The following is a 14258-nucleotide window of genomic DNA, read 5'->3' as shown; positions in this document are numbered from 1 at the left end:
AGTGCAGGGTGGTGGTGGCACACTCCCGTGGTGAACTGGGCTTGGTGTGGGTTTGATGCCCACCGTCCTGTTCTGAGGCAGAGGGACCCTGCAGTGACTTTGTAGATGACCCAAAGCTGGAAGGAGAGCACGTTATGAAGCTGACATCAAGGAGGCTGGAGGTCCAGTTGGTGGAGAGAGTGGGCTACAATCGGGCAGGCAGAGGGTAACGTAGGAAAGTTTACCACGCACGTTGGCAGGAAGCATAGAAAAAGCAGGGTATTACTTAGTCAGAGAATGAGTGAAGTCCCAGGGCAGAGAGATCGAGGTGTGCGAATCACAAAAGGTTAGTTTGCAAGTGCGCCATTGTAATTAAGAAAGCTAATCAGGAGAGATTGATCATAAAACTAACAGCTTCAGGGCATTGGGAAGACCATAAACAAATAGGAGTAGGCCATTCAGCCCCTCAATGCCTGATCCACATTGTTCTGATTCAGAGGGTGTAGGCTTCGCTGACTAGGCCAGCACTCACTGCCCCACCCCCAGATGGCAGTTAAGAGGCATAGGTTTAGGGTGAGAGGGGAAGGATATAAAAGAGACCTATGGGGCAACTTTGTCACACAGAGGGTGGTGTGTGTATGGAATGAGCTGCCAGAGGAAGTGGTGGAGGCTGGTACAATTCCAACATTTTAAAAGGCATCTGGATGGGTATATGAATAGGAAGGGTTTGGAGGGATATGGGCCGGGTGCTGGCAGGTGGGACTAGATTGGGTTGGGATATCTGGTCGGCATGGACAGGTTGGACTGAAGGGTCTGTTTCCGTGCTGTACGTCTCTGACTCTATGGGTCTGGAGTTGTGTGACGGCCAGACCAGGTGAGAACGACTGATTCCGTCCCTATTTTTCTTTTATCGATGACAATTGACAGTGGCCTCCCCAATCACCAATGAGCTCACTTTAAATTCATTTTTTTGTAAAAATTGAATTCACATTTCCCATCTGCAGGATTTGAACCTGTGAGCATTAGCCTGAGCTTCTAGAGAAACTTGAGAAACGCTCTCTGGCTGTTTTCTGTCTCGCGCGCTCTCAGCTTCCTTACTATGGACCACTACCCACATTCCCTGCAGCAAGTGTGTTACATTTAAGACTGCACACTTGCTCAAAGCAGTGGGCATGGGTACAGTTATAAAGTTTTAAAATGACATTTGGCTAAGGACATGAATAGGAAAAGTTTGGAGGGGGGTGGATATTGGCCAGGAGCAGGCAGGCGGGATGAGTTTAGCTTGGGATGGTCAGCATGGACTGATTGGACCGAAGGGTCTGTGCTGTGTGACCGGGAGAGGGAAGCTATTCTTCTATGAGCATTGGGAACTGTCTGTCTCTGGTTGCGTTGAGGACAGGGCTCGTTGACTGCATTCAGATGGCGGTAGATTGAATCCCTGGGTGAACAAGTTAGGAGGTTAGCCGGCAGCCTAGAATTGGGAATGTGCAGCGATCGGTCAGACCTTTTCCCCAGCCCAGTGTAGTATGCTGCCTCACACGGTCTCTCAGCCCACGGGGTTGGGGAGAGCGTCCTCCTTTTAATGTCCAGAACGGATTCCTTGACTCGCTAGTGGTCAGCCCGAGCCCTGGAGCTGTTCCTGGATTCCTTACTGACCAAGGCCTGCCATGTGACCCAGTCGCGAAACGCCAAGACCATGACTACGTCTCACCTGTAAGGGAAACCGCGCACATGTGACACTCCCACCCGTTTCTGTCAGCGACCTGTATAATCGGTTCTGGGTATCCCGTTCAGTGCTGCCGAGATTGGGCTGTTCCCCCCCCAGACCTCGCCCATCCATCAGCAGTTGGCAGGATACCGGGCCATAACGGATCGACCAGGCGATGTTTCGTGCCAGACCTGGACTCCAGAGACTCCGTGACAAACTCCTGGGCTTACACTGGGGACAGCAAAGCATGAGGCTTCAGCACTGACGGTACAGAGTAGAGAGAGCTTTACTCTGTATCTAACCCTGTGCTGTCCCTGTCCTGGGGAGGGTTTGATGGGGGACAGTGTAGAGGGAGCTTTACTTTGTATCTAACCTCACACTGTCCTTGTCCTGGAGTGTTTGGGGGACAGTGTACAGGGAGCTTTACTTTGTATCTAACCTCACACTGTCCCTGTCCTGGAGTGTTTGATGGGGGACAATGTAGAGGGAGCTTTACTCTGTATCTAACCCTGTGCTGTCCCTGTTCTGGGAGTATTTGATGGGGAGGACAGTGTAGACGGAGCTTTACTGCGTATCTAACCCTGTCCTGGGGAGGGTTTGATGGGGATTTACTCTGTGAGGGAGCTTTACTCTGTATCTAACGGTGCTGTTCCTTCCCCTGTGAGTGATTGATGGGATACCGCAGTGAAGACACAGCGGAGCGTAAATCTAACTCTCTGATATGTTTGTCTCCAGGAAGCAGTGCATTGAGTTGGAGCAGCAGTTTGATTTTCTGAAGGATCTGGTCGCCTCTGTGCCAGACATGCAAGGCGATAATGAGGACAACCACATGGAAGGTGACAAGACCCCGCGGAGGTAGGTACAGAGACATGAACGACCAATCATCAACCAGCAATCCCCAGGCTCTCCTCTGGATTGGGTAATGCCACCCCCCCAGAACACACCCACTGCAATGACCCACAATCCATCGCTGGCTGGGCCCAACGTTTATTGCCCATCCCTAATTGCCCCTGGTGAAGGTGGTGTGTGGAGCTGTCACCTTGAAGCGCTGCAGTCTAGAGACACCCACACCGTGCCCCTTCGGGAGGGAGTTCTGGGATTCCGACCTGAAGGATCGGCGCTTGATGTCCAGGTCAAGATGGTGTTCTCAAATACCTGCTGCCCCTTCTAGATGGTAGAGGTTGAGAGGTTGGAAGGTGCGGTCTGAGGAGCCTTGGTGAATATCTGCAGATAGTGTATACTGCAGCACTGTCGGTGGTGGAGGGAGTGGATGTGGTGCCAATCCAGTGGGCTGCTTTGTCCTGGCCGGTGTCCTCCACCTGCCACTGCTCCCTATCTGTCTACATCCTCCACACATCATGTTCACAACACACTTCCCTTCTATCTTTGCGTTATCTACAAAGTCCTTGCTCTGAGCTTTGAATTAAAAGCTGGTGTATTGGCAACTGTCTTTTTAAAAACTCAGCTGGTTTACTGATGTTCTTTAGGGGACAGGAAGGTGCTGTCCTTGCCCAGTCCATGCTGCTCCTAATCCCAAACTAAACTAGTCCCTCACCTTCCTGCTCCTGGCCCATATCCCTCTGAATTTTTAAAAATTATTCATGTACTTGTCCAACTGTCTTTTAAACACTTTACCCACATCCACAACTCCTTCCGGAAGTTCATTCCACACACGAACTACTCTCTGTAAGAAAATTGACCGTTGTGCCTTCCTTTTTACATCTTTCTCCTCACGCCTTGAAAATAAGTCCTGTAGTCATGAAATTCCCCCAGAAAAGACACCTGTAGTCATGAAATTCCCCCAGAAAAGACACCTGTCGTTCAACTTATCGATATCCCTCCGGATTTTATAGACCTCTAAGTGAAAAAAGTCCCAACCTACCCGACCTCTCCTTATAATTCAAACCCTCCATTCCCGGCAACATCCTGGTAAATCTCTTCTGAAACCCTCTCCAGTTTAATAATATCCTTCCTATAACAGGGCGACCAGAACCGGACTCGGAACTCCTGAACACCAACGTCCTGTACAACCTCGACATATTGTCCCAACTCCTGTACTCAAAGGTCTGAGCAACTGTACTAAACGCCTTCTTAACCACCCTCTCTCTCTGTGATGGAAACTTTGAAGGATTATGTACCTATGCCCCGAGGTATCTCTGTTCTACAACACTACCCAAGGCCCTAGTTTTAATTATATAACTCCTGCCCTTTTACCATAATGCAATATCTCAGACTTATCCAAATGAAACTGCTAGTCTTCACCTTATTGACCCAAATTGATTGAATTTTCTTTGTAATCTTCGATAACCTTCTACACTCTACCACAAATTTTGGTGTCATCCTTAAACTTTTGGTGGTTGATTGCGCCCACCTTTCTGTCTTTGCTCAGGGGGAGGAAGCCCGGATCCGGACGGAGAAACACAAATGGAGGAGCGGGACCGGGGCCCAAAGCCAAGGACAGGAAGCAGTCCAGCACCGAGTCGGAGCAGGAGGTGAGTGTCGGGGGGAGGTCAGGCGTTTGCATTTCCCCCCCACCCCCAAAGTCTGACCCTGCTGTGATCGGCCATGCCCCTCCGTGTGCCCAGAAACTCCAGCTGCGGTCACCCTGTGCCCAGGAAAGCTACGGTGCCAATTCCCCACCGCCGGTGCCTCGGTGCACTATCCCAAACCCCACTCCGTGCGGAGGGAGCAGCCGCGGCGACCGGGCTTTCCGTTCCCCTGCGTCTCCTTTGTCGAGAAAGCCCTCCTCCCCATAACCTCACGCAATCCACTCCTGCTTCTCACCTGCAGGAAGAGTCGGAGGACAGCGAGACGGACGAAGAGGAGGCATCCCGGTCCAGCGCGGATAAGCCCGGACGCCAGGTCCAGAGGTGAGGCACTCCCCGGGAGGAGGGACAGAGTGACATGGGTGGGTGGGATTGTCGGCATGGACTCGGGTAGAGGGCACAGGCATGGCAGCAGCTTGGTTCAGCAGGAAGGGCAGAGCATTAATTAAATAGAGAGAGAGAGACTGCAGAAGGCTGGCACAGAGGCATCCTGGTGCATGAATCGCAAAAGGGTTAGTATGCCAATGCAGCAAGTCTTTCGAGAGGCAGAAGGGGGATAGTGACCTTTATTGCGAAGGGAAGGAATTAGGAGGTGGGAGTGGGGTGGGGTGATCTTTCTCTCGGTTTACAAAATTGTGAAGGGCACAGATAAGGTCAACAGCCAAAGATGTTTTCCCTCGGGGTGGGGGGGAGGGAGTTGGGGGGTGGGGGGGAGAGGGGGAGTTCGGAGCTAGGCGACGTACGTGTGAAATGAGAGAGGAAAGATTTAAAAAGGACACGAGGGGTAACCTTTTCACGTGGGGGAGGTGGTTCGCGTGTGGAATCAACTTCCTGAGGAAGTGGCGCATGCAGGTGCAGCCACAGCGTTGAGAAGATGTTTGGAGAGTTACGTGAATAGGATGCGGGCCAAACACAGGCAACTGGGCCAGTTTGGTTTACTTTGGGGAAACTTGTGGACGAGTTGGACCGAAGAGTCTGTTTCTGTGTTTGTACGACGCTACGAAAGTTTGGAAGCCTCGCTACAAGTTTAGCGTTTTAAGTGGCGTGTGCGGCTCTGGTCTCCTGACTGCAGGAGGGGGGTGTGCTGGCATTAGAAGCCGGGCAGAAAACAGTCACATGGCTGATTCCTGCTTGGAGGGTTTTGCCTGATGAAGCACGCTGCACCTGGGCTCCCGGGAGCGTGTATGATCGAGAGGTTATTTGTGGAGATTCTGAGGGGCCCTGACAGGGCTGGGGCTACCCTTCCTTGGTGGGAATCTTAGTTCAGAGTGGGGGTGTCTCGCGTTTGAGGTGATGAGGACGACTTCAGCCTCAGCGAGTCGTTTTAGATTAGATTAGCTAACTTACAGTGTGGAAACAGGCCCTTCGGCCCAACAAGTCCACACCGACCCGCCGAAGCGCAACCCACCCATACCCCTACATTTACCCCTTACCTAACACTACGGGCAATTTAGCATGGCCAATTCACCTGACCTGCACATCTTTGGGTTGTGGGAGGAAACCGGAGCACCCGGAGGAAACCCACGCAGACACGGGGAGAACGTGCAAACTCCACACAGTCAGTCGCCTGAGGTGGGAATTGAACCCAGGTCCCTGGTGCTGTGAAGCAGCAGTGCTAACCACTGTGCCACCGTGCCGCCCTTTGTGGGTGGTGTTCAGAGAGCCGGGCCTATCAGCACGTTCGAGGCCAGGCAGGCTTTTGATTGTCTCGGGTAACGTGGGAGGTGTCGCAGAGAGGAACTTGGGAGTTGGAACCACTGTCAGCTCAGCCACAGCCTTCCTCTACTTTGATTCCCGCAACGATATGCGGCAGTCTCCTGTCAATGCTGAGGGAGTGCTCCACTATTGGACGATGCTATCTGCTCAATGAGACACTGCCACCTGAGGCAGGTGTAATCTCTCTCCATGTTTCATGTAGGCCAGAGGAGACCTCCCCAGTGCCCTGGGCTCCTGATTTCGGCAATGGAGGGTTTGAGATATAAGGAGAGGCTGAGGCTTTTATTTTTAAACTGGAACATCAGAGGTTGAGGGGCAACCTATTGGAGATTTATAAAATCATGAGGAGGCATGGATAGGGTGAACAGCAGGCGTCTTTTCCCTAGGGTGGGGGGATTTTGAGACAAGAGGGTGTATTTTTTCAGGTAAGGGGTGAAAGATTTTAAAAAGACATGAGGAGCAACTTTTTTTTTAACAGAGTGGAATGAACTTCCAGAGGAAGTGGCGGATGTAAAACATTGGGATAAGCACATGAATAGGAAAGATTTGGAGGGATATGGTCCAGGAGCAGGCAGTGGGACTAGTTTTAGTTTGGGGTTATAGTCGGCATGGACTGGTTGGACGAAGGGTCTGCTTCAGTGCTGTGTGACTCCGTACAGGCTAGGACCAGACTCCAGAGGGTCACCAGACAGATCCCTGGGATGACGGGATTATCCATCAGGAAAGGTTGAGGAGACCGGGCCTGTGTTTTGGAGACTGAAGAGGTGGGTCTGACTGAAACGTGCGAATCTGGTACAGGCCCAGGTCAGGGGGCAAGGCAGGAAGGGGAAACCCTCCCCTCCTCCATCTCCTGCCTTTAGCTGGGGAATGGGTCGAGACCCAGTCTGTGGGGAGGGGCAGAGACACAGACTCCGGAGAAGGGGTTGGCTATTTTGAGACCGAGATAAGGAGGAATGCCGTCAACCAGAGGATGAGACGGAGAGGTTTTGAGATATTAACGATCTCGCAGGGAAATGGTGCTGAGGTCGAAGGTCAGCCATGAGGGACAACAGCAGAGGGGCTGAGTGGCCTACTCCTCCTCATGACCTACGTTCCTGTGATTGCGGTCTTTTTGAGTTTGATTTATTGTCACATGTACCAAGGCACGGTGAAAAGTGTTGTTCTGCATGCTGTACAGACAGATCATACCACACAAAGTGCATCAGGGTAGCAGAACAGGCTGCAGATTACAGTCACACAGAGACAGAAAGCTCAGAGCTACCATTTGAGTGTTATTCGGAAGTCTGAATATGGCAGGGAAGAAGCTGTTCTTGAATCTGTTCGGTGTATTCAGACTTTTATATCTTCTGCCCGATGGACCAAGGTGCCAGAGAGTATAACTGTAGCGGGAGACTTCTTTGATGTCGAGGTAGCGGGAAGTGTAGGTGGAGTCAGTGGATGAAAGGTTGGGTGTGGGTGATGGGCTGGGCTGTGTTCACAGCGCCCTGTCGCTTCTCACGGTCCTGGGCACGGCGGTTACCGTACCAGGCCGCGGTGCACCCGGATAGAACACTTTCTTGGGCGCAGCGGCAAGCCATCTTTTATGGTTGCGAAGGGAGTCTGCACAAGATGGATGCTTTCTCGCAGACGAGACTGGAACTTGGGGGCAGCTGAAGGAGGGCGAGCCGCTGCTTGATCTGACTGGCAATCCAGCGGGAATGTCTTCACTCAGAGTGTAGGGGGTGTGTGCCATTCCTTTTCACTGGGAGTGAACGAGGGGGATGGGGTGGGAGCTGTGAACCCTGTTAGGTTGGCTCAGGAATTGAGGGGGTTGGGTTATGAGGAGAGAGAGAGTAGACTGGGGCTACCACTCATTGGAAGTTAGAGTGAGGAGGGGGGGTGATCTTATACAAATATCATTACTGAGGGGGTGGATCAGATAGAAGCAGAGAGGTTGTTTCCACTGGTGGGTGAAACTAGGGGACATCACCGCAAGATGAGGGGTGTACAATTTATTTTGCCAAGATTTGTACTCTGATTGTAAGTTTAATCGCTGAGGAGGAACTTATTCACTCTAAAGTTTGTGATTCTGTGCAAATCCCTGCCCAGTGAAGCAGTTGAGGCTACCTCGCTGACTGCTTTTAAGGCGAAGATAGCTTTCTGAACAGCGAAAGGGTTAGGGCTTTGGGCAGGTAATTGGAGCTGGAAAGATCAGCCGCGATCTTACTGAATTGGCGGGGCAGGCTGGAGGGGCCGAATGGCCGCCTCCGCTCCCTAGGAAGGCTGGCCGGACCCCCAAGGCGACTGCTGCTCTCTCCTCCCCGTCGATTTTCCAGCAGTTTCCGTCTTCGTTTCTGACTTGCACCTGCTTCCCATTTCGTGAGGACCCACGGGGGAGGGAGGACCGGGGAGACTGGGTAAGGCGAAGAGGGGTGGGAGGGGTTCGGTTCCTGTGGAGCAGCAGAGCCAGCGCCGGGCAGATGGGCTGAACGGCCTGTTTCCGGGGCGTGACGTTGTCAACCCGCGGAGTTGGGGAGGGGGTGTGGGGAGACACTGAGTCTGCGAAAGGTGTAAACCCCAGGCCCTGTCTCGTTTTGTCCCCCAGCCCCCGGTCAGTCTTCAGCGGTCCGCTGCCAGCCTTGCCCGTGCCGACCTGCTCGCCGGCGCTGGGCAACCTACCGATGCCCGCGGCCACCCCGATGTGTCAAGACGGCGGAGAGGATGATGACTACGACTCCTAGCTTCGCGTCTCGCTACCAGCTGATGGTAGAAGAGGATAGAAATTGGGGGGGGGGGGGGGTTTATTCAGTTTGTGGGCGCGTGTGTCTGTGTATATGTGTGTGCGCGTGCGTGTGTCGTTTACTTTCAAGATTTATTTTTTCATATCCGGGGGGCAGAGTATCGTGGGGATGGTAGGTTGGCTTTGAGGGGGGTTACAGTCATCCAGGAGTTTCGTTTTTTTTTCCCCTTTTTCTCTCGTCTCGTTTTTTTTTACTGCGCCCAGGTCGCAGTTCTGAAATCGTTTTATCCCCCCTCGCTTTGTCTCTCGTGTGCGTGGAGTATGTGCCCCACCACCTCGCCCTCGTTTTCCCCCTCCCCAAAATTTAAAAACCTCCCAGTTCTCTGCGGTCCTGACCTTCAAATTTAAAAAGAAATTGGATGGAGCAGATGGAAAGAGCTGGAAGAGTGTTTTGGCATTATTTTTGCGTTTAATTTTAGTAAAACGTGAAGTAAAAAATTGGGAGAAAGAAAAGGCTTTTTTTTTGGGGGAAAAAAGAAAGAGGGCCGATCCATGCTCTCATCTGACCAGACTTTTTGGGTTTCCCGCCAACATTCGCTAGTGCTGCGTTGTTGAAATCCGTGCGAATCCTAATCTGTGGCTGTTCCGTATGTCCGTTCCTTGGTTTTTCTGTTGTGGCTCCCCTCTGCTGTTGCAGTCAGCGAGATGCTTTGGTGTTGTTTTTTTTTTGAGAGGGAGGTGGGGTGAATGTGCGCGGGGGTGGTGGTGGCTGAAATTGTCCATCTGGCTATAAATAAAGGCATTTTGAAGGAGACGTGGGGAGTTCCTTTAGTCTCCGGGCCGTTCCTGCGTTGGGATGGCTTGAGTGTTGCCAGGCAAAGGCACCCATCTCTCACCTCGCACACTGGCCCGGACAATTCTCGTGGCGACATTTTATCAAGCGCGCAAGACGATCGGTCGGCGAGTGGACTTTGGTTACCAGAGGGCACGCACCAGTTAAGTGACGACTGACAGTTAAATGCCAAGCTTTGAGACCAAAAGAAGGATGAGCTTTTATAGGCCATTTGGCCCGTAGAGTCCGACCCCCAACGTTGAAAGAGATCACAGTGGATCTGATAATCCTTAACTGCACTTTCCTGTCTTTTTCCCATTATACTTGATTTCCACACTGATTACAAACGTCTGTCTCAACCTTCAATATACACAATGCCCCACTTCGGCAGCTCAGTGCAGTAAGGCAGTCCACCGATCTGCTGTCCTCAAGGACAGGATATTTCTACACATTTGTTATTGTATGCAGTAGCGAAGCTATTCCGCAGAGAAACAGACTCTTTAGGCCAACTTGTCTATACCGACCAGATATCCTAAGTTAATCGAGTCCCGTTTGCCAGCACTTGGCCCACATCCCTCTAAACCCCTCCCATTCATGTCCCCATCCAGATGCCTTTTAAATGTTGTCATTGTACCAGCCTCCACCACTTCCTCTGGTGGCTCATTCCCAGCATACACCACCCTCTGCGTGAAAAAGTTGCCCCTTAGGTCTCCTTTAAGCCTTCCTCACCTTTGAACCGATGCCCTCCAGCTCTGCGTTCATCTCCCTTCGAGAAAGGACCTTGGCTATTCATCCTATCCATGCCCCTCATTTTATAAACCTCTACAAGGTCACCCCTCAGCCTCCGACACTCCAGGGAGAACAGCCCCAACCTGTCCCGCCTCTCCGTGTAGCTCAAAACCTCCAACCCTGCCAACATTCTTGTAAATCTCTTCTGAACCCTTTCAAGTTTCCCAGCATCCTTCCCTGTAGCAGGAAGGCCAGAATTGAACGCAGTATTCCAAAAGTGCAGCATGCGTAAATTCCTGATTTACATTGGGAGTGGGGGATGAATTAGCTGCAGCTATACGATAGGTTGATTCAGGTTCAGCTGCACACCACCTGTCCACCCCATGTCCAACATGGATCCCACAGTCACGGTTAAACGAGAGATGTAGTTCATCCTATCAGCATTGTACCACACAGCAGGAAGCCGTCACAGAGTACAGACGCACAGCCTTCGGCCCAACCGTTCCATGCTGACCATAATCCCAAACTAAACTAGACCCACCTGCCTGCTCCAGGCCCATATCCCTCCAAACCCTTTCCTGTTCACTCCTGGAACGTCCCGCAGTTGAACAAGAGAAAGAAAAGGCATTAGAGGAAAAAAAACCATTTGGGCCGATGTGTCCGTGGCGTGCATTTGCCTGAGAGAGATGTTTGGAATGTGTCGGTTTTCGGGCTGCGTGTCCCCTCGCAAAGGTGGGGGCAGCGTTCTGCGGGGCGGAAGTCCTATCAGGTGACCGGGCGGATGTGACGCTCCGGCAAGGTGGACGTGTGGGGTGAAGATGGCGGCAGGGAGGAGGAGCCTCAGGTCCAGGATGGTGCTCGGCAGCATCACCATCTCCATGCCTCTCCTCTGGATGGCCAGCGCCATTCCTGCACGGCTTCGAGTTGGTGGATGTCAACTCCAAGGAGCAGGCAGTCGGTGAGTTTAACTGATGGAACGACATCATCCATTTGACCAAATCTCTGGTTCTGTGGGAGCTTGATCACACGCGGTCAGGCTGCTTGTATTGTTCTAATTCTGTCTTTTAAAAAAAAACACACACAGCTTCGCGAGTTGTTTATCTTCTCATAAACTGCTCAGAACCTGTGCCCCAATCTCTCTGTAAACGAAACCAGGCCAAAATCCACTTCTCCCCTTTAAAAAAAGAGCCATCAATCTTCAAAGATGGCTTAATTTTTACAAACCCTTACTCTTACTCTATCTGAACTAAATACATATACATTACATTGACTCTAAGCATGCAAACATTTACTCCTGAAGTCTGTTTACTCCTGCCACTGAATGCTTCCACCTTTTTTCTTCAGAGTCACGGCAATGCATTGAAAATTACGTCCTTTTGTCCTGCCACGTGTAATTTTCAAATTGAATGGCTGCTGTAATAAACTCCATCTGAACAGTCTGGAATTTTTGTCCTTACATTTCTCCAAGGGTTATGATCAGTCTGTACAATTTGTTTCAGACACATTGCTGGCAATACAAGTTTTGAAATGTAACACCACCCTCCTCCTCGACCGTGGCATGTTTCTGTTGATGAATATTCAATTTTCTAGAAAAATACCCAATAGGCCTTTCTATTTTCTCCTGGTCGTCCAACACCCACATTGATAGCCACCTTGAATAGCTTTGTGTACTTCGGTGAGCCAGTGGTCAACAGCTTTCAGTCAAATACCTTCTGATCTCCGTCCACTGAAATTTTCTGCACTTCAAAGAATCAGTCAGTGGAGCAACCACCCAGCTAGAATTCAGTACAAACTTGCAATAAAAGCACTCATTGTTTGTTGATGGTATGGGAAACTCCCCAGTTAGCTTTGTTTTCACATCGCTCGCGGCCATCTGTCCATGTCCAATGACCTGGCCTAGGAACATGACTTGGGCTTTTGCAAACTCACTCTTAGCCAGGTTTATCATCAAGCCTCTTCCCTGCAATTGGTAGAACATTTTCCAGTAGATGTTACAAACGTTCCTTCCACGTGTAACTAAAGATCACCAGGTCAGGGATGTACACCACATGGTTAGGTAATCCGGTAACAACTCTGTTGGTTAGTCTTTGAAATGGACCTGGTGCATTTTTCATACCAAATGGCATGACTCTAAATCAGTGTCTCAAAAATCAAAATTGTCTTTGCTCTTTCAGATGAAGTTGCCTATCAGTGTCTTCTAATTAAGACCAACTCAGAAATAGAAGTTGCTAATCCTGTCGTCTTAATACAGTTTCCCAGACCTGGAATCAGATATGAATCGAGCTTTGTAACTGGATTGACTTTACGATAGGTCTCACATAATTATTGGGGACCATCTGATGTTTGGAATAGTTACAGTGGGTGGGCTCCGTTTGCTGTACTTCGATTTTGTTGTCTTTGAACACACGTTCAAGCTTCTTTCGAACCTGTGCCAACTTTAGAGGGTTACGTCTATAAGGATGTTGCTTAATTGGAACAGCATTTCCTACATATATGCCATGTGTAATTAGATTAGGACTTGCCACCTTATTCTCACATATCTCTCCATATGATTGCCATTACTCTTTCAGCTCATTTCGACTCTCATCTGGAAGGAAATGCAACAGTTTATCCCAATTTTGAGAACTTCCTCATGATCAGATTTAATTTGAGGAATGTCCAATTTAGAATCCTCTGAACTTGGTTCTTCACACTGTGTTGTAACCAGGAACACATTCTCCATTTGCTTTCCTTCTCTACCAAAATAAATGCGAGGAGCTGCATTTTGGGAAAGCAAATCTTAGCAGGACTTAAATACTTAATGGTAAGTTCTTAGGAAGTGTTGCTGAACAAAGAGACCTTGGAGTGCAGGTTCATTACTCATTGAAAGTGGAGTCGCAGGTAGATAGGATAGTGAAGGAGGGGTTTGATATGCTTTCCTTTATTGGTCAGAATATTGAGTACAGGAGTTGGGAGGTCATGTTGTGACTGTATAAGACATTGATTAGGCCACTGTTGGAATAATGCATGCAATTCTGGTCCTCTTCCTATCAGAAAGATGTTGTGAAATTGGAAAGAGTTCCGAAAAGATTTACAAGGGTGTTGCCAGGGTTGGAGAATTTGAGCCATACCACAGATTGAATAGGCTGGGGCTGTTTTCCCTGGAGTATCGGAGGTTGAAGGGTCACCTTATAGAGGTTTATAAAATCATGAGGGACGTGGATAATATAAATAGGCAAAGTCTCTTCCCTGGGGTCGGGGAGTCCAGAACTGGAAGGCATAGGTTTAGGGTGAGAGGGGAAAAATATGAAAGGGACCTAAGGGGCAACTTTTTCCACACATAGGGTGGTACGTATATGGAATGAGCTGTCTGGGGAAGTGGTGGAGGCTGGTACAATTGCAACATTTAAAAGGCATTTGGATAGGTGTGTGAATAGGAAGGGTTTGGAGGGATATGGGCCAGGTGTTAGCAGGTGGGACTAGATCTGGTCGGCATGGACAGGTAGGACTGAAGTGTCTGTTTCCGTGCTGTGTACATCTCTATGACTGTGAAATTTCTTCCTATCTGTGTTCTTATCAAATAATTCTCCTCACTCAGTCTCCTTTCAATTTGATAAGGTCCAATAAACCTTGCTTTTGGAAATATCACTAACACTAGTTCCACAAGCAAAATTGCAGATTTTTGATTTCTTGTCTATTCCCTGTTTCATCACATACTGTGCGACTTTCAAATGGTGTCTGGCCAACTCCTATGCTCTATCTTTCCCTAAAATTTGACACATCTGGCAACTATTTGGTCTCTGACTCGCCAATTTCTCCTTAATTAATTTCAGTGGTCTTTGTCCAAAACCTCTTTTAAATGGACTGAATTTGATAGATTAATTTGGTGCATTCCTAATTGCAAAAAGTCCAAATGGAATTCCTTTATCCCAATCCTCCAGATAGTCTTGACTAGAAGCCCTCAGTATGGTATTTAAAGTTTGATGGCACTATTCTAACTCTCCCTATGATTCTGGGTGGTATGCAGTGGATTTGAATTGTTTTATTTGT

The 14258-nt window shown here is 49.7% G+C and overlaps 1 protein-coding gene across 1 annotated transcript in view; it reads left to right on the top strand.

Moving 5' to 3' along the window:
- The window catches only part of drap1 (DR1-associated protein 1 (negative cofactor 2 alpha)), a 34697-nt gene extending 25217 nt beyond the window's left edge, over positions 1-9480 (top strand). Inside the window, exons 3-7 of the mRNA XM_060855365.1 lie at positions 1599-1692; positions 2423-2542; positions 4077-4179; positions 4478-4557; positions 8534-9480. Of these exons, the coding sequence (XP_060711348.1) occupies positions 1599-1692; positions 2423-2542; positions 4077-4179; positions 4478-4557; positions 8534-8669 (533 nt within the window). The 3' untranslated portion in view covers positions 8670-9480. The remainder of the gene's footprint in view (positions 1-1598; positions 1693-2422; positions 2543-4076; positions 4180-4477; positions 4558-8533) is intronic.
- Positions 9481-14258: the final 4778 nt, after the last annotated feature.

Source organism: Hemiscyllium ocellatum, chromosome 46 (genome assembly GCF_020745735.1).
Source record: "Hemiscyllium ocellatum isolate sHemOce1 chromosome 46, sHemOce1.pat.X.cur, whole genome shotgun sequence".
Taxonomy (NCBI): Eukaryota; Metazoa; Chordata; class Chondrichthyes; order Orectolobiformes; family Hemiscylliidae; genus Hemiscyllium; species Hemiscyllium ocellatum.
The sequence above is the reverse complement of the archived record's forward strand: the minus strand, read 5'-3'. Positions and strand labels throughout refer to the sequence as shown.